This window comes from Lampetra planeri, chromosome 55, assembly GCF_965212315.1.
Source record: "Lampetra planeri chromosome 55, kcLamPlan1.2.h2, whole genome shotgun sequence".
Lineage (NCBI taxonomy): Eukaryota > Metazoa > Chordata > Hyperoartia > Petromyzontiformes > Petromyzontidae > Lampetra > Lampetra planeri.
In genome coordinates this window covers 3388048-3412740 of record NC_136161.1, presented here as the reverse complement: position 1 = coordinate 3412740, position 24693 = coordinate 3388048, and the positions used below count along the sequence as shown (strand labels likewise).

Genomic DNA, 24693 nt, shown 5'->3' with positions numbered 1-24693 from the left:
CGTTCCTACCAGCTCCCTCCACAGCAGGACAATGTGTTTAAGGAACGAAACAGATGGACTTCTCCACAAATCTGGCTGTCGCCTGATGAAGCTGGTTGTAATCACTGGCGAAGCATCGTACTCAGATTGTAAATGTTGTGGCTTGGCTCTCCAACACGCCGGTGTGTTGTACTAGTAACGAATTGGCATCGTTCTGTTTACATGACAACCCTTACTAATTTGCTGTGTTGGTGTGGTGGTGGGTTTAACGCAAGGAATGTGTCTGACTGCAGGAGGAATCCGATGAGCCTTGAAGCTCCTTTACACAGATGTCCAGCATGGAAGACTGTCCAACCCCTCGCAGTCAGCCCACCAGGCCCTCTCCATATTCCAGAGATCCAGGTGGTACCAGTCCAGCTCCCGACAGAGGAATGGCAGCCTCTCCTCCCCAGCGAGGATTTGGGAAATTCTACACGGCCAACCTCAGTCGTTATCTGCGTTGGCTCCACCGAAGGGAGTTTTTGTGGCCCAGAGTACGCAATTGACAACAATTCCATGACGATGTGGAGGGGTCGCACTGTTCCCCTTACAAGCGCCTCCGTGAGCCACTGCTGGTGACCGAACACGCCACGAAGATAAAGCGACGGATTAGCATCGGCCCCTCAAGCCTTCCCTCCAAAATGGCGTTGCTCCAAGCGAAGTGACAGCACCCGGCACCGCACCTACGATTTTAGCACGATTACCTTCGTACGGCACGACAGAAGTTCAACGGCACACATTACATACGCGAGCCATAAAGGAGGGAGCGGTTCTTTTTTTCAGACAAAGACAAAAGATCCCCCCGTATAGCCTTAACAGACTGTTGGGGCAAGTGCTGTTTATAGGAGCACGTTCTTATTTTTATTTGATGAACGGCCATTTTAGACATGAGTACATCTGTAATGACAAGAGCGCCACCTAGGGGACGACGAGGGGCTGCAGAGCCACTGCTGGGTTACTCGTATCCAATCAGAGGGAAGGGTTCCATCTGGGCCAAAGGGAATGGGCGGAGCTTGTGGGTACGTACAGGAAACATCGAGAAGATTCTACGAGGGGTGTGGCTAGAGGCGGCGCTTCAGTCTAGGGAGCAATAAACTGTGGCAACTGGGGAGGCCTTCAGACAGCCGCACGCAGTGTTTGGCGAAAGGCGGTTTGGACGGCCATTGATATTTGCGTCTGATGTTAAACGAGGGGGGCAATTTTTTTACGTAAAAAGGGGGGGGGGGGGGGGTTGGTGGCGGGCGGGGTGGGGGGGGGGGCACATTCCGCTCTGCTCGTCACTTTAGGCCTGTGGCGGCGCGTATTCGCGACGCGGGCAGACGCGCGTGCCGATGTTTTTCCACAGACAGCCATTGGTTGTGCACGAATCGTCATCAATCTCACGCTGGGTTTCCGGCTTGCAGCATATACCACTTCTTTATGGCGTACACCACGAACAGTACAACTGTCAATAGCACCAATGCCAATGGCACCAATGTCACCAACGGCACCAATGGCGCAAACCAGAGAGCGACGTGCGATCGTGTTTCATGTTTAGAGGTGGTCTCATTTGATGGATATGAAATCTGCATGCGTCCTGGCACTGTAGGGATCTCTGCTGCAGCTGTGAACACAGGAAGATGAACACCAGGCTTGTGTCAGTGTACGCGCACGCACACGTCTAAAAGACAAAGATACCCCGTGTAGCCTTAACAGACTTTGGGTAAATGCGGTTTGCGAGCACCTATGAAGGCCGGAATGGCACGCGATAGGGTGGGTGGCCAGCACCACGCCCGACCGCCTTTGTCTCCCCAGTGGCGATGTTTACACACCGCACCAGGTACTCATTTGAGGCTGAGTCGACCTCGGGGAGGCTCAGATAATCGTCACCGGTGGTGGTGTTGGCCGCAAGCGGCTCGTAGCGCAGCGTAGCACTCACCGCTATCACTACCGCTCCCCACACAGATTGACACACACACACACAATGACACTCACACACAATGACACACACACAATGACACACACACACACACATTGACACACACACATTGACACACACACAATGACACACACACACACAATGACACACACACACACACAATGACACACACACACACAATGACACACACACACACAATGACACACACACACACACACACACAATGACACACACACACACAATGACACACACACACACACATTGACACACACACATTGACACACACACAATGACACACACACACACAATGACACACACACACACACAATGACACACACACACACAATGACACACACACACACAATGACACACACACACAATGACACACACACACAATGACACACACACACACAATGACACACACACACACACAATGACACACACACACACAATGACACACACACACACAATGACACACACACACACACAATGACACACACACACACACACACAATGACACACACACACACACACAATGACACACACACACAATGACACACACACACACACAATGACACACACACAATGACACAACAACAACAACCGCCATTCGCCACTAAGTGGCGGTGACGTCACCACGACGCTTGTGCCAGGCCATGTGCACCCTGAGGCCACGTGAAGTGTCGAACGCCCGCTGGCAGGAGGTCACGGGGCAGACCCAGGTGCCACGGGTCGACTGACCGAGATGACCGAGATGACTGGCTGATCCACCACCTGTGCCCCCTACTGTGCCAACTTGCTGTGCTTTAGCCACCCGGCGCTCCGCTCGTTGTTGTGAGCGTCGCTCCTCCGCCCTCCGTTGTTGTTGGAGGGCGACTGCCTCCAACTGCCCAGTAGCGTCCTTCACGAGCCTCCTCCACTGAGGCCGATCTTGACACCGCTGGTACCAGTCATCGGCAAGTCCACTCAGCTCCACGTCCTCCTGTACCACATCACTCCATCTCTTCTCTAGCCCGTGCCGCGCCCGTTTAGCCCCCTCGATCCGGCCGAACAAAAGCTGTTTAGGCATGCGGTGGCTGGGCATGCGGGCTACATGACCCAGCCAACGCAGCCTTGCCTGCCGGAGGAGCTCACTGATGGGACTTTGCCCAGATCTTTCAAGGACTTGTGACACACACACAATGACACACACACACACAATGACACACACACAATGACACACACACACACAATGACACACACACACACAATGACACACACACACACAATGACACACACACACACAATGACACACACACACAATGACACACACACACACACAATGACACACACACAATGACACACACACAATGACACACACACACCTGTAAAGTTGGCGATGATGCAAGTGTTCTTGTTGCCGTTCGGTCCTTGAGCCTCCACCGAGTAAACTCCGACCTCCGGGCTCCGTCGCCACAACAACTTGCCGCTTGGCACAGCCCAGTCCCAGTCGACGATTTCCAACGAGGTGTTGATCTCGTACGACACGTTGGACGTTTTACCCGAAGTCCGATATTTCACCTGCATGGCGGCAATGGGAGGAAACGCGTCCGCACGCACAACGGAGAGACCTGTGACGTCCTGTGCTCAATCAATCAATGTTTCCGTCGCCATGGAAAAGCAATACGAGCAGTCCCGGGTTAAGGGTTAGGTTCCCCAGAACGATCCGTGACCCCAGGTTTTCCGTGTGTCGTTAAATGAACAATTTCCCCCCCCCCCCAAATCAACGATAAAATCAATGATAAAATCAACGATAAAATCAATGATAAAATCAACGATAAAATCAACGATAAAATCAACAATAAAATCAACGATAAAATCAACGATAAAATCAACGATAAAATCAACGATAAAATCAATGATAAAATCAACGATAAAATCAACGATAAAATCAACGATAAAATTAACGATAAAATCAACGATAAAATTAACGATAAAATCAACGATAAAATCAATGATAAAAGCAACGATAAAATCAACGATAAAATCAACGATAAAATCAATGATAAAATCAACGATAAAATCAACGATAAAATCAACGATAAAATCAATGATAAAATTAACGATAAAATCAACGATAAAATCAATGATAAAATCAACGATAAAATCAATGATAAAATCAATGATAAAATTAACGATAAAATCAACGATAAAATCAATGATAAAATCAACGATAAAATCAACGATAAAATCAATGATAAAATTAACGATAAAATCAACGATAAAATCAATGATAAAATCAACGATAAAATCAATGATAAAATCAATGATAAAATTAACGATAAAATCAACGATAAAATCAATGATAAAAGCAACGATAAAATCAACGATAAAATCAATGATAAAATCAACGATAAAATCAACGATAAAATCAACGATAAAATCAATGATAAAATCAATGATAAAATCAACGATAAAATCAACGATAAAATCAACGATAAAATCAATGATAAAATTAACGATAAAATCAACGATAAAATCAATGATAAAATCAACGATAAAATCAACGATAAAATCAACGATAAAATCAACGATAAAATCAATAATAAAATTAACGATAAAATCAACGATAAAATCAATGATAAAAGCAACGATAAAATCAACGATAAAATCAACGATAAAATCAACGATAAAATCAACGATAAAATCAATGATAAAATCAATGATAAAATCAATGATAAAATCAACGATAAAATCAATGATAAAATCAATGATAAAATCAACGATAAAATCAATGATAAAATCAATGATAAAATCAATGATAAAATCAACGATAAAATCAATGATAAAATCAACGATAAAATCAATGATAAAATTAACGATAAAATCAACGATAAAATCAACGATAAAATCAACGATAAAATCAACGATAAAATCAACGATAAAATCAATGATAAAATCAACGATAAAATCAATGATAAAATTAACGATAAAATCAACGATAAAATCAACGATAAAATCAATGATAAAATTAACGATAAAATCAACGATAAAATCAATGATAAAATCAACGATAAAAGCAATGATAAAATCAATGATAAAATTAACGATAAAATCAACGATAAAATCAATGATAAAAGCAACGATAAAATCAACGATAAAATCAATGATAAAATCAACGATAAAATCAACGATAAAATCAACGATAAAATCAACGATAAAATCAATGATAAAATCAATGATAAAATCAACGATAAAATCAACGATAAAATCAACGATAAAATCAATGATAAAATTAACGATAAAATCAACGATAAAATCAATGATAAAATCAACGATAAAATCAACGATAAAATCAACGATAAAATCAACGATAAAATCAATAATAAAATTAACGATAAAATCAACGATAAAATCAATGATAAAAGCAACGATAAAATCAACGATAAAATCAATGATAAAATCAACGATAAAATCAACGATAAAATCAACGATAAAATCAATGATAAAATCAATGATAAAATCAATGATAAAATCAACGATAAAATCAATGATAAAATCAATGATAAAATCAATGATAAAATCAACGATAAAATCAATGATAAAATCAACGATAAAATCAATGATAAAATCAATGATAAAATCAATGATAAAATCAATGATAAAATCAACGATAAAATCAATGATAAAATCAACGATAAAATCAATGATAAAATTAACGATAAAATCAACGATAAAATCAACGATAAAATCAACGATAAAATCAACGATAAAATCAATGATAAAATCAATGATAAAATCAATGATAAAATCAACGATAAAATCAATGATAAAATCAACGATAAAATCAATGATAAAATTAACGATAAAATCAACGATAAAATCAACGATAAAATCAACGATAAAATCAACGATAAAATCAACGATAAAATCAACGAAAAAATCAATTTAGAAAATCCCATTGCCGGAAACAGTTGGAGCCTCCACTGGCATTTCCCCCCAGTGCCGTATCGCGCTGACACCCGTTTCCTGTCGTTGCCTGCATCGTATCGCCGTCCATACGTCCTGCACTTCCCACGATGATTTAATTTCATCAAGCTACCCCCATTATTAAACTAGGAGAGAGAGCCAGAGACACAGAGAGACGTAGAGAGACAAGGAGACAGACAGAGAGAGACAAGGAGAGACAGAGACACAGAAAGAGACAGACAGACACAGAGAGAGAGAAAGACAGACAAAGAAAGACAGAGAACACCAGACAGAGACAGATAGAGAGAGAAACAAAGAGAGGCATACACAGAGAGAGACTGAGACAGACAGAGAGAGAGACAGAGAGAGACTGAGACAGATAGAGAGACAGAGAGACAGAGACAGAGAGACAGGGACAGAGAGACAGACAGAGAGAGAGACACAGAGAGAGACTGAGAGAGACTGAGAGAGAGAGACACAGACAGAGAGAGACAGACAGAGATAGACAGAGAGAGACAGAGAGACAAAGAGACAGGGACAGAGAGAGAGACAGACAGAGAGAGAGAGACAGAGAGAGAGAGAGAGAGAGACAGAGAGAGACAGACAGAGAGAGACAGAGAGAAAGACAGAGAGATAGAGAGAAAGACAGAGAGAGAGACAGAGAGAGACAGACAGAGAGACACAGAGAGAGACAGAGAGAGACAGACAGAGAGACACAGAGAGAGACAGACAGATAGATACAGACAGAGAGAGAGACAGCTGTGGATTGTGAATGGAGAGACAGAGAGAGAGAGAGCCAGGAGGAGCGGAGTACAGATGCTGGATCAGCGTCTCCCAGACGGCCCAATGCAACCCCCCCCCCCCCCACCCCGTTTGTGCGACTTACCAGCAATTTGTCGTCTTTGTAGACAAGGATCATGGTCGTCTCGTCGTTGGGACAGCTCCAGTTGATGCCATCAACTGGTCCTTGAAGATGTCGCAACGGCGAAGGTTCGATGGCTTTGCCAGCCGTGTCGCCAACTGGAAAGATATTTCATTAGGAATGTTTTTTTTTTATTTAAAAGATGTCACCGACATGATCATCGAGAGCCACGATCTTTATCCACTGGTGGATCAAGTCCTCGCCAACACTCACAGAAACTACACAAAATAATATTGTTATTCATTAATTAACCACAAGTACCACGTGTGTGTGTGTGTGTGGTTAATGCAGACCATGACGATGTCCTGCAATAGGGTGTGGGTGGATGTGTGTGTCTATTTGGCTGGGTCATGTAGCCCGCATGCCCAGCTACCGCATGCCCAAGCAACTTGTTCGGCCACAGAGGGATACAAACGGGCAGGTCATGGGCTGGAGAAGAGATGGACTGATGCAGTACGGGAGGATGTGGAGCTGAGTGGACTTGCTGATGACTGGTATCAGCGTTGTCAAGATCGGCCTCAGTAGAGGAGGCTCGTGAAGGACGCTACTGGGCAGTTGGAGGCAGTCGCCCTCCAACAACAATGGAGGGCGGAGGAGCGACGCTCACAACAACGAGCGGAGCGCCGGGTGGCTAAAGCACAGCAAGTTGGTACAGTAGGGGGCACAGGTGGTGCATCAGCCAGTCATCTCGGTCATCTCGGTCAGTCGACCCGTGGCACCTGCTGGGTCTGCCCCGTCACCTCCTGCCAGCGGGCGTTCGACACTTCACGTGGCCTCAAGGTGCACTTGGCCTGGCACAAGCGTCGTGGTGACATCACCGCCACTTAGTGGCGAATGGCTGTTGTTGTTGTTGGTGCTGCTTGTGGTGATGGTGGTGACCACCTAGTTCGTGAAGCCTTCAATAGCTGTACCGGGGAAATTTCCATTTGGTGCGGATATAATGGGAGGCTGATCGATGCCCGGGTGCGGTCGGGGGATGGCTCCCTATTGGTCAACCACGTTATGTATGCCGATGATTTGGTAATTGCTGCTCATTCAGAGAAGGAGTTGGAGACGCTGCTGCTGAGACTGGAGCGTGCCACTAAGAGGTGGGGCCTTACCATCAGCCCCACCAAAACTAAGCACCTGCCTGGGTATTTTTTACCATCGAACACTCCGCCCCCACAACTCCCAATCGGTGATGGGGCAGTTGTGGAGAGAGTGGAGAGTTTCCCATACCTGGGCAGTGTGCTCATGAGCGACTCCGGTCTGGCAGCAGAGGTCTCACTCTGAATCAGTCGAGCGGCGGTGTCTTTTCATCGGTTGCGTAACGTTGTGTGGAGGCTACCTGGTCTGTCGCTCCGCACGAAGCTTCAGGTCTTCTCGGCCACAGTCATTCCCTCCCTTCTCTACGCTTGCGAGACATGGACCCCCCTGGTGGAGCATCTTCGCCGGTTGGAGACATTTAGGCTGGCCTGCCTACGATCCATCCTGGGTTTAACCAGGCTGGATAGTGTGAGGAGCTCACAAATCCTTTAACGATCTGGGCAGGGTCCCTTCGGTAAGCTCCTCCGGCGGGCAAGGCTGCGTTGGCTGGGTCATGTAGCCCGCATGCCTAGCCACCGCATGCCTAGACAGCTTTTGTTCAGCCGGATAAAGGGGGCTAAACGGGCGTGGCACGGGCTAGAGAAGAGATGGAGTGACGTGGTACAGGAGGACGTGGAGCTGAGTGGACTTGCCAGTGGCTGGTGCCAGCGGTGTCGGGGACAGCCTCTGTGGAGGAGGCTCGTGAAGGACGCTACTGGGCAGTTGGAGGCGGTCGCCCTCCGGCAACAGCGGAGGGCGGAGGAGCGACGCTCACAACAGCGAGCGGAGCGCCGGGTGGCTAGGGCACGGCAAGTTGGCACAGTAGGGGGCACAGGTGGTGCATCAGCCAGTCATCTCGGTCATCTCAGTCAGTCGACCTGTGGCACCTGGGTCTGCCCCGTGACCTCCTGCCAGCGGGCGTTCGACACTTCACGTGGCCTCAAGGGGCACATGGCCTGGCACAAATGTCGTGGTGACGTCACCACCACTTAATGGCGGTTGTTGTTGTAGTAAACATCGCCACTGGAAAAATAAAGGCAGTCAGGGCGTAGTGGTGCTGGCTACCCCACCCCCTCGTGTGCCACAGTGCGGGCCTTCGTAGGCAGTGCTGCTGCTGCTTCTCGCTAATAACAGCATTGGCCCAAGTCTGTTACAGGCTACATGGGGGAACCTTTGTGTGTGTGTGCGTCGTGGGAATCGCAGCTGGTGCATCTGCCAGTAGTCGTCTCGGTCGGCCAAACCCATGGCACCTGCAGGAGGTCTGTCAAGTGACCTCCTCCTGCCAGCGGCGAGCATTTGAAGCTTCACGTGCTAGCCTAAAAGGGCACCTATCCCTAATAAAGGGGATTTTCTTGTTGTTGCGTTTAGATCGCGTGAATTTAAATGTACATTCGTTTGTTTGTTTGTGAGTATCCCCACACCCGCCCAGAGCCTCTCACCAGGGGCTACTCCGGAGAGAGATCACCCCCAATAGAGACATTTGGTTCCTGTGCCAAAGCTGTGTGTGGAGGTGAGACCAACTATACATGTAGTCGCTACATTTCCACCTCCTCCACCAGCTCCGGCTCTTTCCTCCCCAGTGACATTTCACGTCCCAATAGCGAGTGTCCACTGCCAAGGTCCAGTTCATGTGAGACCATCCCTCCCTCCCCCAGCCACGCTGGCATCGCACGTGCCCCTCACCCGTCGTCTTGCGGATTGGTGGGCCCACACTGTTGTATATATGCCTTTTCCAAAAATGTTTTATTAAGTGTGATATTCATCTTCTTGGTTATTTCGGTAAAGTCACGTAGAATGGAAGTAATAAAAGAATAAAAATAAAACATCATAAAATAATTCTCACGACGTTTCGGCCACAACACAAGCAGCCGTCCTCAGGTGAAGAACAGGTCTGTCGATAAGACAGCGTCTGAATGAAAGAACCAAGAAGATGAATCCCTGCAGTCACGAAAGCTTTAAATCGAAATTTAAGTGTGATATTGTCTATTTTTATGTCATGGCTCCTGGTAGACAAACATGGGTCCCCTGCACGCCGAAAGTCGTGAAAACCAGATGACAAAGCCAGACCAGAAGCAGAATGAGAAGCGGTTAAACAGAACGCAAGAGACATCGATCAGATGTGAAGCTTTCGTGACTGCAAGGATTCATATTGGTCACCCCGTGGTGCCCTTATAAAACTCAACGTTTGACCTACTCACGCCGGCTTGTGCCCGCCCTCGCAGTTGGGCATATTTGCGGAATACACCACGCCGCCGTTGACCCTGCAGGCCATTGACCGAGCAACCCAACGTGTTCCTACCAGCTCCCTCCACAGCAGGAATGTGTTTAAAGAACGAAACAGGTGGACTTCTCCACAAATCTGGCTGTCGCCTGATGAAGCTGGTTGTAATCACTGGCGAAGCATCGTACTCAGATTGTAAATGTTGTGGCTTGGCTCTCCAACACGCCGGTGTGTTGTACTAGTAACGAATTGGCATTGTTCTGTTTACATGACAAACCTTACTAATTTGCTGTGTTGGTGTAGTGGTGGGTTTAACGACACATTTATATATTTATACGCGATCTAACCCAAAAAGAAAATCTGTACTATGGATTCATAATTAACATATTTAACACAAATGTTCATAATTTTATTTTTTATTTAATTACATTTTGCATTCATTTTTTTATCACAACATACACAACAACAGGAAGGCATCACGGAGCCATTTCGGACTGAGCTACGTGGGGGGGGGGGGGGCGTGTCCCGATTTCCCTGGTCCGGGTGAGGTTCTCTGATTTGTTTTTATATTTCTGAAACATTCATCAGGGCCTTGTATTTTGGACCGTTATTTGTCTGGAACCTTCCCTCTAGACCTGTTCGCCAGGGGAGGCCCTGCCAGTACAAGACGCCAGGACATGTAGCTCTGAGGATCACTGGGTCTGTGTGGTAAGTCTGTGGGTCTCTGCGTGGTGAGTCTGTGGGTATCTATATGGTGAGTCTGTGGGGCTCTGTGTGGCGAGTCTGTGGGTCTCTACGTGTTGAGTCTGTGGGTCTCTGTGTGGTGAGTCTGTGGGTCTCTGTGTGGTAAGTCTATGGGTCTCTGCGTGGTGAGTCTGTGGGTATCTGTGTGGTGAGTCTGTGGGTATCTGTGTGGTGAGTCTGTGGGTCTCTGCGTGGTCAGTCTGTGGGTATCCGTGTGATGAGTCTGTGGGTCTTCATATGGAGAGTCTGTGGGTCTCTGTGTGGCGAGTCTGTGGGTCTCTACGTGGTTAGTTTGTGGGTCTCTGTGTGTGCAGTTTTACTTGCCAAGCTGGAGGAAGAGAATCAGGAGGAGAAAAATCTTCAGAGAGTCCTAAACATGGTACAGGGTAAACAGAATGCACAATTTTTCGACCATTAATAACTCGTACACGTTGATTGTTTAATGTTCATTGTGATGCCACCAGTTTGATGTCGTTATCAGACGAAGACCTTTACGTGCATAATTTTCGCAGCGGTAATTTAAACTCGTAATGCGCACCACACGTCCGCTGGTGTCCTTGAACCCGGCACCTCCGGTTAGCGCGGTTGGCTACGGTGGCGGCGTTTGCACAAAGTCCCTCCGCTCGGAGGGCGCCCCGGTGACGTTATGCTCCTCACCTGGAGGTGCGCACGAGGTCGTGGCTTCGATCTCGGACCCTTACGGAGGACGCGCGATTTCTCCACCCGCGGTGGCCGCGTGGATTTTTCTCCGAGCACTCCGGTTTTGACCTCCACCTTTAAAAGAAAGACCACGCGCTCATATAATTTTGGGTAGGTGGGGGGAAGGTGGGTGGGTGGATGGATGGGTAGAGGGTGGGTGGGGAGGTGGGTGAATGGGTGGGTGGATGAATGGGTGGGTGGATGGGTGGGTGGATGGGTGGGTGGGTGGATGAATGGGTGGGTGGATGAATGGGTGGGTGGATGGATGGGTAGAGGGTGGGTGGGGAGGTGGGTGAATGGGTGGGTGGATGAATGGGTGGGTGGATGGGTGGGTGGATGGGTGGGTGGATGGGTGGATGAATGGGTGGATGGATGGGTGGGTGGAGGGCAAGTGAGTGAATGAATGGAGGGTGGATGAATGGGTAGAGGGTGGGTGGGTAGGTGGATGGGGAGGTGGATGGGTGGATGGATGAATAGATGGAGGGTGGGTGAAGGATGGGGGTGGGTGGGTGGATGGGTGGATGGGTGGGTGGGTGGATGGGTGGGTGAAGGATGGGAGTAGGTAGGTGGGTGGGTGGGTGGGTGGATGGATGGGTGAATGGGTGGAGGATGGGAGTGGGTGGGTGGGTGAATGGATGGGTGAATGGATGGGTGGGTGGTGTCCCGTTCACCACCGAATCTCAGAACGTGCAAAGCGGCTCGTCATTAATTTTAGTAAGAGAGGCGGCGGCGGCAGCAGCGATGCCGTTGGTTTCAGTTTTAAAAGGCGTTGGTACTCTCCGTACGCGTACGTAACATAGATCATCGGAACTGAACCCGAAGCAAAAGTCCGTGCGCAGGAGAGAGCGTGTGGCACAGATTTCGGCGCTGGCTATCGCAGTGGCGGCGGTCGTGTTGCTATGGTTCTCTGTGGCGAGTGAGGACGTCGTGTACGCCATCGGAATGGGAAAGGGTTAACACAGAGCTCAAAAAGCGAGGAATCACCGCGATCCAGTATGGCAGCGTTATCGTCACAACCTGTTACAGTATCAACGCGTATACCACAAATACCACGTGCGTGTGTGTGGTTAATGCAGACCATGATGATGTCCTGCCATAGGGTGTGGGTGTGTGTGTCTATTTGGCTGGGTCATGTAGCCCGCATGCCCAGCTACCGCATGCCCAAGCAACTTTTGTTTGGCCACAGAGGGATATAAACGGGAACGACATTGGCTGGAGAAGAAATGGACTGATGCGGGAGGATGTGGAGCTGAGTGGAACTCTGTGGAGGAGGCTCGTGAAGGACGCTGCTACTGGGTAGTTGGAGGCAGTCGCCCTCCAGCAACAACAGAGGACAGAGGAGCGAGGCTCACAACAACGAGCGGAGCACTGGGCAGCTAAATTGCAGCAAGTTGGCACAGCAGGGGTACAGGTGGTGCATCTACCGATCATCTGTCGGACAATCCAGGGCACCTGCGTTTGTCCCGTGACCTCCTGTCAGCGAGCCTTCGACACTTCACGTGGCCTCAAAGTGCGCCTGGCCTGGCACAGGCGCTATGGTGACGCCTCTGTTACTTAGTGGTGAATGGCGGGTATTGGTGTTGGTCTATTTGGTGTTTGAACATCTTAACACAACTCCTGTATTTGTGCCATAAAGGGAGAAAAGGCCATTCTTTCTTTTTGTTAGATGTTATTTTACCAGGTGTAAGGTCCCACTGAGCTGCTTTGTAGCGATTTTTCAGAAGAGACCTGGTCATCACAAATGATAGCTCATCCAAGTGTCTTAGTATCATCATCATCATCATGTGGAAATGTATAGCAGTAGCCAAATACTCTAAACGCGTGTTTCTAAATGTGGAGGGAAAACCCGGACGACCCGGAGAAAAATCAACACGACCACGGGGAGAACTCTAAACATACAGCAGCAGGCGTCATCATGGTCGGGATCGGACCCACGGACCTCCCGCATACCACGCGAGGTAGTTAACATCTCCTAGCCACCGTGATGATAAGAGAGACATGCCAACTCCAAACATACAGCAGCAGGCATCATCATGGTCGGGATCAAACCCACAGACCTCCCGCATACCAGGCGAGGTAGTTAACATCTCCTAGCCACCGTGATGATAAGAGAGACACGCCAACTCCAAACATAAAGCAGCAGGCATCATCATGGTCGGGATCGAACCCACGGACCTTAAAGTTGAGCGGTGTAGTAGCGGTGGTTACTGTCACCAGCAGTGTAGAAGGCGGAGCTGCGAGTATGCCCTCCGGGGCCCGAGTTGAATCTGTGGATGACAGTCGGTAGGTCAGGTGGCACCGTCACACACGCACTCTCATCTCACGCTCAACAGCATCGTGCGTCCATAGAGACATTGTCCATTTTCTTGGTTCTTTCGGTAAAGTCACGTAGAAGGGAAATAATAAAATAATAAAAATAAAACATCATAAAATAATTCTCACGACGTTTCGGCCACAACGCAAGCAGCCGTCCTCAGGTGAAGAACAGGTCTGTCGGAAAGACAGACCTGAATGGGCACCACCAGGCTTGGCAGCGTATCCTTTGTCAAGGCGCCCCTTCCCCCCTCCAACCCAGCTTAAATATATGCTGCCAAGCCTGGTGGTGCCCATTCAGTCGCTGTCTTTCCGACAGACCTGTTCTTCACCTGAGGACGGCTGCTTGCGTTGTGGCCGAAACGTCGTGAGAATTATTTTATGTTTTATTTTTATTATTTGTATTATTGTATTATTTCCCTTCTACGTGACTTTACCGAAAGAACCAAGAAGATGAATCCCTGCAGTCACGAAAGCTTTACATCGAAACATTGTCCATTTTCGCCATGCGCGTATACAGTCGATTATCCGGCTGCTTCCAACATTATCCGGCGTTCTCGAGCCGATCCGGCAAAACCGCTCCAAAGGTGCGGTGATCGGCAGCACCATGCAGCTTGACTTCAGCGTCAAATATTGCGTACGGTACTTTATACACTACATACAACGTAAACAATGAAAGTACTGCACCTATATACATCACCCCGTGATGCAGAGTGGTTCGGTTCAGTACGGTTACGGTAGATACGGTCACTTTTTTCAAGCGGGATATTTATTTGTGTCTCTTTGTGCGTTTGTTTGTGTGGTACAAAAGGATGCGCCATCAGCGGTGTCAAGATCGGCCTCAGTGGAGGAGGCTCGTGAAGGACGCTGCTGGGCAGTTGGGGGCAGTTGGGGGCAGTCGCCCTCCAGCAACAACGTAGGGCAGAGGAGCGACGCTCACAACAACGAGCGGAGCGGCTAAAGCGCAGCGGGAGTTGTCCGTGTAGGGAGAAGCACAGCATCTCGGTCAAGTCATCCCCATGGCACCAGCTGGTTCTGTCCCGTGGCCTCCTCCTGCCAGTGGCAGAGCCTTCGACAACTCCACGTGGTAGTCTCAACGTGCACCCAGCCTGGCACGGGCACCGTGGCGATGGCAGGGCAACTCGGTGGTGGTTTCGATGTAAAGCTTCTTTCGTGACTGCAGCAGGGATTCATCTTCTTGGTTCTTTCGGTAAAGTCACGTAGAAGGGAAGTAATAAAATAATAAAAATAAAACATAATAAAATAATATAATAATATAATAAAATAATATAATATGGTGGTTGTTGTTGTTGTTGCTGTGTGTGCGTTCGGGTGTTCATTCAGTGAAGGTGCATTGCTTACGAGCGCGGCTGATGCTTTCTTCGTACAAGACTAATGGTTTTACGCAATTCTGGTCTTCCTCCTCGCGTGGCAAATCAATCTTCTCTTGTGACTCTGGAAACAAAAACAAAGACCTCCCTTAACAGACTGTAGGGGGGCAAGTGCTGTTAGCGAGTAGCAGCACCTGTGAAGGCCGCCACGGCACACGAGGCGGTGGGTGGCCAGCACCACGCCCGGTCGTCATTGTCTCCGCCGAGTGGCGATATTTTTACACACCGCACCAGGTACTCATTTGAGGCTGAGTCGACCTAGGGGAGGCCCAGAACCGGTTCAGACAATCGTCACTGGTGGTGTCGCCAAGTTCGTAGCACAGCGTGCTAATCGCTGCACCACCGCTCCCCACACACATACACACGTAGACACACACACACGTACACACACACAAACACACACAGACACACACACACGTACACACACAGACACACACACGTACACACACAGACACACACGTACACATAAACACACACGTGTACACACATACACACACGTAAACACACATGTACAAACACATAAACGCACGTACACACACGTGTACACACTGACACACTAACACACTGTGACACACACTATGACACACACTGACACACACACAAACACACACAGTGACACACAAACACTATGATACACTGACACACACTAACACACAGTGACACACACACTATGACACACTGACACACACTGACACACACACTGACACACACAAACTAACACGCACACACTGACACACACACACTGACACACACACACTGACACACACACACTGACACACACACACTGACACACACACACTGACACACACACACACAGTAACACTCCAAGTGATCTCCGACTGAACATTCTTCCCCAAAGCGGCCGACTTGTGGTTCACCAGCCCGGCGACTCTGGTGGAAATCCCCAGGGGCCTACAACATGGCCGCCAATCAACAACAACATCAACAACAACATCAACAACAAGCACAACAACAACATCAGTTTTAGACGTGGTGGGCTTTAGCCACCAACACCACCCATGACGCGTGCGTGTCTCTGTGTGCGTGTCTCTGTGTCTTGTCTGGGGAGGTGGTGGAGGTGGTGGAGGTTCGATCGCGTGAAGCTGTAAAAGTGCACCTACACAAACCCTCCCTCGATGGCCGTGTCGGGTGGTGGCTTGACGACACATCAAGTTCAAGTTTCATGTATTAGGTGTAGCCCTGTGAGCCATTCGGCTCTTGAATCGGGTGCAACCGCAACAAACAAACAAAAAAAATGAACAAAAAAACATCTTCAAGTGAATATGTGACTGAGTGCAAACAGAAATGCAAGAAAAGACGGCAAAATATTGCAGAAAAAGCACCGTTACACACCAACGCTGTGTGCAAACATCCCAGTGGGATGCAAGTCAAACAACAACAACAACAACCACAAGACAACTTAGATTAAGGCCATCAGTCTAACTCTGTACTACAACAACACAAACATGGCTAAACCAATACACTTTTCGAAATCACCAAAATAAAGCCATTACAGCAATGAAACGGTGCAGCTCATAGGAACTGTGATGGAATTTTCACAATAAACGACGTAAACAACATGTACTACCAAAACCCTGCAGCCATAGCTGGCTGCATGAGTCACTCCACAACAGCAGGCACATCAAGAGACAAACGAGACAAACACCCTCCTCTTATTATCATCGCCACCCCCTCCCACACCCTGGCGCACCTGGAGTCGTTGGGGGTTCCGTGGGATCGTCACGGATAGCCATGTCTCTCGGAACGTCGAACTACTACGATGGCGCGAGGGGGTCCACGACGGCAGGCTTCCTGTTTCTGCGTTGGCCGCTCCCTTTGGTATTTCCCTGACGCCACCTAGGTGCTTTCCAATGACGTCACGCAGGTGATTTCCAATGACGTCACGCAGGTGATTTCCCATAACTGTGTTTGAGTTCATCTTCTTGGTTCTTTCGGTAAAGTCACGTAGAAGGGAAGTAATACAATAATAAAAATAAAACATAATAAAACAATTCTCACGACGTTTCGGCTACAACGCAAGCAGCCGTCTTCAGGTGAAGAATGAGACACTGCCAAGCTAGGAGCTTATATATAAGCTGAGTTGGAGGTGGAAGCTCCTAGCTTGGCAGTGTCTCATTCTTCACCTGAAGACGGCTGCTTGCGTTGTAGCCGAAACGTCGTGAGAATTGTTTTATTATGTTTTATTTGTATTATTTTATTACTTCCCTTCTACGTGACTTTACCGAAAGAACCAAGAAGATGAATCCCTGCAGTCACGAAAGCTTTAAATCGAAATGTGTTTGAATTGTACGCCTTCTGGTGTCATCTGGTCCAACACCAATGGGGACTAGGCTCTAAAGAAAGCCGTCTCGGGTGTGGACCAATCAACTTCAAGGACAGTGCATATTATTATCATTATCAGAGTTGCTTCTTTTTGTTTGCATTTTTGACTACTTGTGTTGTGGTCATTGCAAACATGATGCCTTGTATAAAGGTGTCCGTTTTGTACCAGTTTAAAAGGGTAAAACCCTACTACTATATTTTGCCACTGGTAAAAGAGGTCACATAGTGTAACGCAGGTGGTTTCCCATGACGTCACGCAGGTGACAGTTTCAGTTTTTTAGTTTCATTTATTAGGTAGAGCCCTGTGAGCCATTCGGCTCTTGAATCGGGTGCAACTGCAACAAACAAAAAACTAAAACATGAACAAGAAAACATCTTAAAGTGACTGCGCAAACAGAAAAATCCAGGAAAAAACTGCAAAGTCTTACAGAAAAAAATCACCGTAAACCAACGCTCTGTGAAAAAATCCCAGTGGGATGCAAGTCAAACAACAACAACAACCACAAGACAACTTAGATTAAAGCCATCATTCTAACTCCGTACTACAGCAAACAAACATGGCCAAACCAGAAAACTTTTCTAAATCACCAAAATAAAGCCATAAGCAATGTAACAGTGATCATAGGAACTGTGACCGAAATTTCACAATAACCGACATAAACAACATGTACCACCAAACCCTGTAGCAATTGCTGGCTGCATGAGTCACTCCACAACAGCAGTAGGAGTATCAAAACATTTCAAATGCACCTTTAAAGATCAGCACACTAAATCAAAACACAACATCATACTTTGTAGCGGTCATCCGGAACGAAAACATTTGATTTTAGGCCACTGAATAGCAGTGGCAGCTAGGGATGTACAACTTCTCTAGAGCAGTTTTGAGTGAAGATCTCATAGGTAGTGACTCAAGTTGCAGTTTATTGGCAATTGCATTCCAGACCCTGTGGGCCTCAATAGCAAAGGCCCTTCCTCCAGTTTTTTTACGGCAATAAGGAATGTGAAGCTGGTACATGAGCGAAGACCTTAGGTCACATTTGTTCTTCGAAACAGAGAGGAGATCCAGCAGGTAGTCTGCGGATTTTTTTGTAAGTACATCATGAATAAATAAGATCTGATGCACAAGCCGTCGAACATTGAGAGATGTTAAGTTTGACCAAATGTCGAGATCGCAGTGGTGAGTCCTATATGGGCAGTTCAATGCAAATCTTAAGGCCGAGTGATACATTGAGTCAAGTTTCTTCAGTACAGTGCTTGGGGCTGATTTGTATACGATGTCACAGTAATCAAGTAGAGGCAGTATGGAAGCTTTTATCAATTCCAAACGGAACATAGGGGGGAAGCAATGATTGTGTCGATACAGAAAACCAATTTTTATTTTTGTCTTTTAACCAATATAATCAATGTAATCTTCAAATTTCAGTTTAGAATCCAGGATGACCCCACGATACTTATAGATCTTGACTTGCTCGATTTGATAATTATTTAAGGAATGTAATGGGGGGGGGGGGGAAATAACGTCCTGCTTTAGTCCTGGTGAGAAGCATAGCACCTTGGTTTTGGAGGTATTCAGGACTAAATTTCGATTTAAAGCTTTCGTGACTGCAGGGATTCATCTTTTTGGTAATTTCGGTAAAATTTCGATTTAAAGCTTTCGTGACTGCAGGGATTCATCTTCTTGGTTCTTTCCGTAAAGTCACGTAGAAGGGAAGTAATAAAATAATAAAAATAAAACATAAAATCAAATAATTCTCACGACGTTTCGGCTACAACGCAAGCAGCCGTCTTCAGAACTAGTTTAACGTCATGCGGAGAGCGGCCAGCAGTCATCAGTATCGTGTCATCTGCAAAAAAGATTTACCCTGGAATGATCCAGGTCAGTACCCAAGTCATTGACATAAAGAGAAAACAAGAGGGGGCCGAGGATGGAACCCTGTGGAACCCCTTTTGTTATCTTCACACTGTTTGACCTCCAACCATCTGTGAATATACAGTTTGGGTGCGAGAAAAGAAGTAATTTTCTAACCATTCTACTGCGTTTTTGGAGAAACGGAGGCGACTTAGTTTACTAAGCAGGGTGTTGTGGTCGACTGTATCAAAGGCTTTGGACAAGTCAAGAAAAAGACAGGCGCAGTACTGCTTATTATCAAGGCTACTGTAAATGTGATTCAGAGAGTCTAATGCAGCAGATGTGGTGCTGTTTTTTTTTGGAACCCAGATTGTTTTAGATGTAATAGATTGTTGGCGGACAGGACACTGCTAATTTGGTAGTTCGCTGTGACCAGTCCTGCCTGTGGTAGTGCGTCTTGATGTCCCTGCTGTCCCAAAGGCAAAGATAGCAGGGAAACTTGGTAAAACCACCAGTGGCTTTAAATTTCGATGTAAAGCTTTCGTGACTGCAGGGATTCATCTTCTTGGTTCTTTCGGTAAAGTCACGTAGAAGGGAAGTAATAAAATAATAAAAATAAAACAATAAAATAATTCTCACGACGTTTCGGCAACAACGCAAGCAGCCGTCTTCAGGTGGAGAACAGGTCTGTCAAGTAGACATAGTCTGAATGGCACGCTCCAGGCTTGGAGCGACTATTTATGCTGGGATGGAGGGGCGAAGAGCGTCTTGACAAAATAATTTGCATATCAAGAGGAATTTAGCATATTTATGGTAAATGCAGATATGCGATTAGTACTACTTGTGAAATGCGTAGGAGGTTTGGTGGGGGGTTTAAAGTCATTATGCACTTGCATTATGCAGGATTAGCAGCATCAAAGGGAGGGAGTAAGGTTAGAATTAATAAAGGGAAAGAATGTTAATAATATGGCGCCGCAGCAACTAATATGTTTTTAGACTATACATTGTAATATTACACCCAACTGTATACCACACTGCTGTATATTCACTATACAATTACGATACGTTCGGTAAAGTCACGTAGAAGGAAAATAATACAATAATAAAATTTTGTTTTATTTTTATTATTTTCCTTCTACGTGACTTTACCGAAAGAACCAAGAAGATGAACACCCAGTGGCTTCTTTAGTAGATCACCTCCAGTGGCCTTAGTCGAACACCACCAGTGGATTGACATCATCACCGCCACCGCCAGAATCATCAGCGTCTTGTGCCGCATCTCGCCGCCCGCCGCCCGCGCCCCGAGCCGCGCGTGGCCAAGTCGGCGACCCGCGGAGGGAGGAGGCCGCAGGCTCCGCCAGAGAAACAACAACAACCACAACAACCACCACCACCACCACCACCACAACAACAACCACCACTACATAGACAACAACCACCACCACCACATAGACAACCACAACAACCACCACCACCACTACAACCACAACCACCACAACATCCACATAGACAACAACAACCACCACAACCACATAGACAACCACCACCACAACCACATAGACAACAACAACCACAACTACCACCACAACCACAACAACCACAGACAACAACCACCACCACTACAACCACATAGATAACAACAACCACCACCCCAACAACCACCACATAGACAACAACCACCACAACAACAACCACAACCACATAGATAACAACAACTACAACCACCACAACCACCACTTAGACAACAACAACCACCACCACAACCACAAAGACAACAACAACCACATAGACAACAACAACCACAACAACCACCACAACAACCACCACTACAACCACATAGACAACAACAACCACCCCAACAACCACCACAACCACATAGACAACCACCACCACAACCACATAGACAACAACAACCACCACAACAACCACCACCACTACAACCACAACCACCACAACCACATAGACAACCACAACAACAACCACAACCACATAGACAACCACCACCACCCCAACAACCACCACATAGACAACAACCACCACCACTACAACCACCACAACCACATAGACAACCACCACCACCACAACCACATAGACAACAACAACCACCACAACAACCACCACCACTACAACCACAACCACCACAACCACATAGACAACAACAACCACCACCACAACCACATAGACAACAACCACCACCACTACAACCACCACAACAACCACATAGACAACAACCACCACTTAGATAACAACCACCACAACAACCACCACTACCACATAGACAACAACAACCACCACAACAACCACATAGACAACAACAACCACCACAACAACCACATAGACAACAACAACCACCACAACAACCACATAGACAACAACAACAACCACTACCACAACATCCACAACCACAACAACCACCACTTAGACAACAACAACCACCCCAACAACCACCACCACAACCACAGACAACAACCACTGCTACATAGACAAAAGCAACCACTACATAGACAACCACCACATAACAACCACATAAACAACAACCACTACATAGAAACCAATCACACAGACACTAACTACATAGGCAACAACCACAGAGACAACAACTACAGAGACAACAACCACCACTACAACCACCACTACAACCACAACAACCACTACAACCACCACTACAACCACCACTACAACCACCACTACAACCACCACTACAACCACCACTACAACCACAACAACCACCACTACAACCACCACTACAACCACAACAACCACCACAACAACCACCACTACAACCACCACTACAACCACCACTACAACCACCACAACAACCACAACAACCACCACAACAACCACCACTACAACCACCACAACAACCACCACTACAACCACCACAACAACCACCACTACAACCACAACAACAACCACCACAACAACCACCACTACAACCACCACAACAACCACCACTACAACCACAACAACCACCACAACCACCACTACAACCACCACTACAACCACAACAACCACCACAACAACCACCACTACAACCACCACTACAACCACAACAACCACCACTACAACCACCACTACAACCACCACAACAACCACCACTACAACCACAACAACCACCACTACAACCACAACAACCACCACTACAACCACCACAACAACCACCACAACAACCACAACAACCACCACAACAACCACCACTACAACCACCACTACAACCACAACAACAACCACCACAACAACCACCACTACAACCACCACTACAACCACAACAACCACCACAACAACCACCACTACAACCACCACAACAACCACCACTACAACCACCACTACAACCACAACAACCACCACTACAACCACAACAACCACCACTACAACCACCACAACAACCACCACAACAACCACAACAACCACCACTACAACCACCACTACAACCACCACTACAACCACAACAACCACCACTACAACCACAACAACCACCACTACAACCACAACAACCACCACAACAACCACCACAACAACCACCACTACAACCACAACAACCACCACTACAACCACCACTACAACCACCACAACAACCACCACTACAACCACAACAACCACCACAACAACCACCACTACAACCACCACTACAACCACAACAACCACCACAACAACCACCACAACAACCACCACTACAACCACCACTACAACCACCACAACAAAGTAACATTCACAAAGCGAGGATCTTTACCGAGTTGAATCGGGTAAACACTCACTTCAACAACTACAACCACAACCAACTCCAACAACCATAACAACAACCAACAACAACCACTACCAACTACAACCACTACCAACAACAACTACTACAACAACCACTACCAACTACAACAACAACCACTACCAACAACTACAACAACAACCACTACCAACTACAACAACAACCACTACCAACAACTACAACAACAACCACTACCAACTACAACAACTACAACAACAACCACTACCAACCACAACAACCACTACCAACTACAACCACAACCAACAACAACTACAACAACAACCACTACCAACCACAACAACCACTACCAACTACAACCACAACCAACAACAACTACAACAACAACCACTACCAACCACAACTACAACCACTACCAACAACAACAACTACTACAACAACCACTACCAACCACAACAACCACTACCAACTACAACCACTACCAACTACAACCACTACCAACCACAACTACAACCACTACCAACCACAACTACAACCACTACCAACTACAACCACAACCAACAACAACTACAACAACAACCACTACCAACTACAACCACTACCAACTCCAACCACAACAACCACAGCAACCACTACCAACCACTACCAACTCAACAACAACAACCACTACCAACTCAACAACAACAACCACTACCAACTCCAACCACAACAACCACAGCAACCACTACCAACCACTACCAACTCAACAACAACAACCACTACCAACTCAACAACAACAACCAATACTAACTACAACAACAACCACTACCAACTCAACAACAACAACCACTACCAACTACAACCACAACAAGAACCACTACCAACAACAACCAAAACCAACTACAACCATCGCAGGCGTTCGACGTTGCCGTGGTTACCCCTCCTCGTGTCGCCATGGCGATGGACCCGCGGCACCCGAGCGCCACCTCGCAGGAGCTGAGGGTCAAAGAGGAGGTGGAGGAGGAGGTGGAGGAGGAGGTGGAGGAGGAGACGTCACCAGCGGTGGACTTCGCCCGCAGTGACCCTGGTGCGGGTGAGCGACTGGTGGCGGTGGTGGTTAAACTAAAAACTAAACTTCATTTTTACACTATGAGACATCTCCTTTACCAGTGGCAAAATATAGTGATAGGTTTTTACCCTTTCAACTGGTACAAAATTGCAATAACCACAACACAAGCAGTCAAAATGCAAACAAAAAGAAACAACTCTGATGATGATAATGATATGCACTGTCCTTGGAAGTTGATTGGTCAACACTCGAGACAGCCTTTCTTAGAGCCTAGTCTCCATTGGTGTTGGACCAGATGACGCCAAAAGGCGCACAACTCAAAAACAGCGCACTATCAGAGTATTGAGATCTCGGGGTAAGCATTTACACTATGAGACATCTCCTTTACCAGTGGCAAAATATAGTGATAGGTTTTTACCCTTTCAACTGGTACAGAAACTGACACCTTTATACAAGGCATCATGTTTGCAATAACCACAACACAAGCAGTCAAAAT

The 24693-nt window shown here is 47.0% G+C and overlaps 1 protein-coding gene across 3 annotated transcripts; it reads right to left on the bottom strand.

Annotated features, from left to right (window-relative positions):
- Window positions 1-1254: 1254 nt before the first annotated feature.
- LOC144735431 (uncharacterized) lies at window positions 1255-17328 on the bottom strand. 3 transcript variants are annotated; one of them, XM_078617834.1, is made up of 9 exons: window positions 16951-17328; window positions 15211-15303; window positions 14549-15052; window positions 13750-13802; window positions 11494-11610; window positions 11161-11206; window positions 6771-6904; window positions 3301-3496; window positions 1255-1621 (listed from the first exon to the last, which is right to left on the bottom strand). In XM_078617834.1, the coding sequence occupies exons 3-9, from the start codon at window positions 14847-14849 to the stop codon at window positions 1398-1400; spliced, it is 1071 nt and encodes a 356-aa protein (XP_078473960.1). In that variant the 5' UTR covers window positions 14850-15052; window positions 15211-15303; window positions 16951-17328; the 3' UTR covers window positions 1255-1397. The 3 variants fall into 3 exon arrangements, with proteins under 3 accessions (XP_078473960.1, XP_078473962.1, XP_078473961.1); XM_078617836.1 differs by having other exon boundaries at window positions 14536-15303; window positions 16951-17327; XM_078617835.1 differs by lacking the exon at window positions 14549-15052 and having other exon boundaries at window positions 16951-17326.
- Window positions 17329-24693: the final 7365 nt, after the last annotated feature.

What these genes read in the sequence shown, in the direction of transcription:
- LOC144735431 (XM_078617834.1), bottom strand. Translation starts at nt 14,849, where the DNA reads ATGCTGTGCTTCTCCCTACACGGACAACTCCCGCTGCGCTTTAGCCGC. An exon ending in GACCTCGTGCGCACCTCCAG is followed by an intron (nt 11,207 to 11,493) that starts GTGAGGAGCATA and finishes TACCATGTTTAG; the next exon opens with GACTCTCTGAAGATTTTTCT. An exon ending in ACAAAGACGACAAATTGCTG is followed by an intron (nt 3,497 to 6,770) that starts GTAAGTCGCACA and finishes GCCGCCATGCAG; the next exon opens with GTGAAATATCGGACTTCGGG.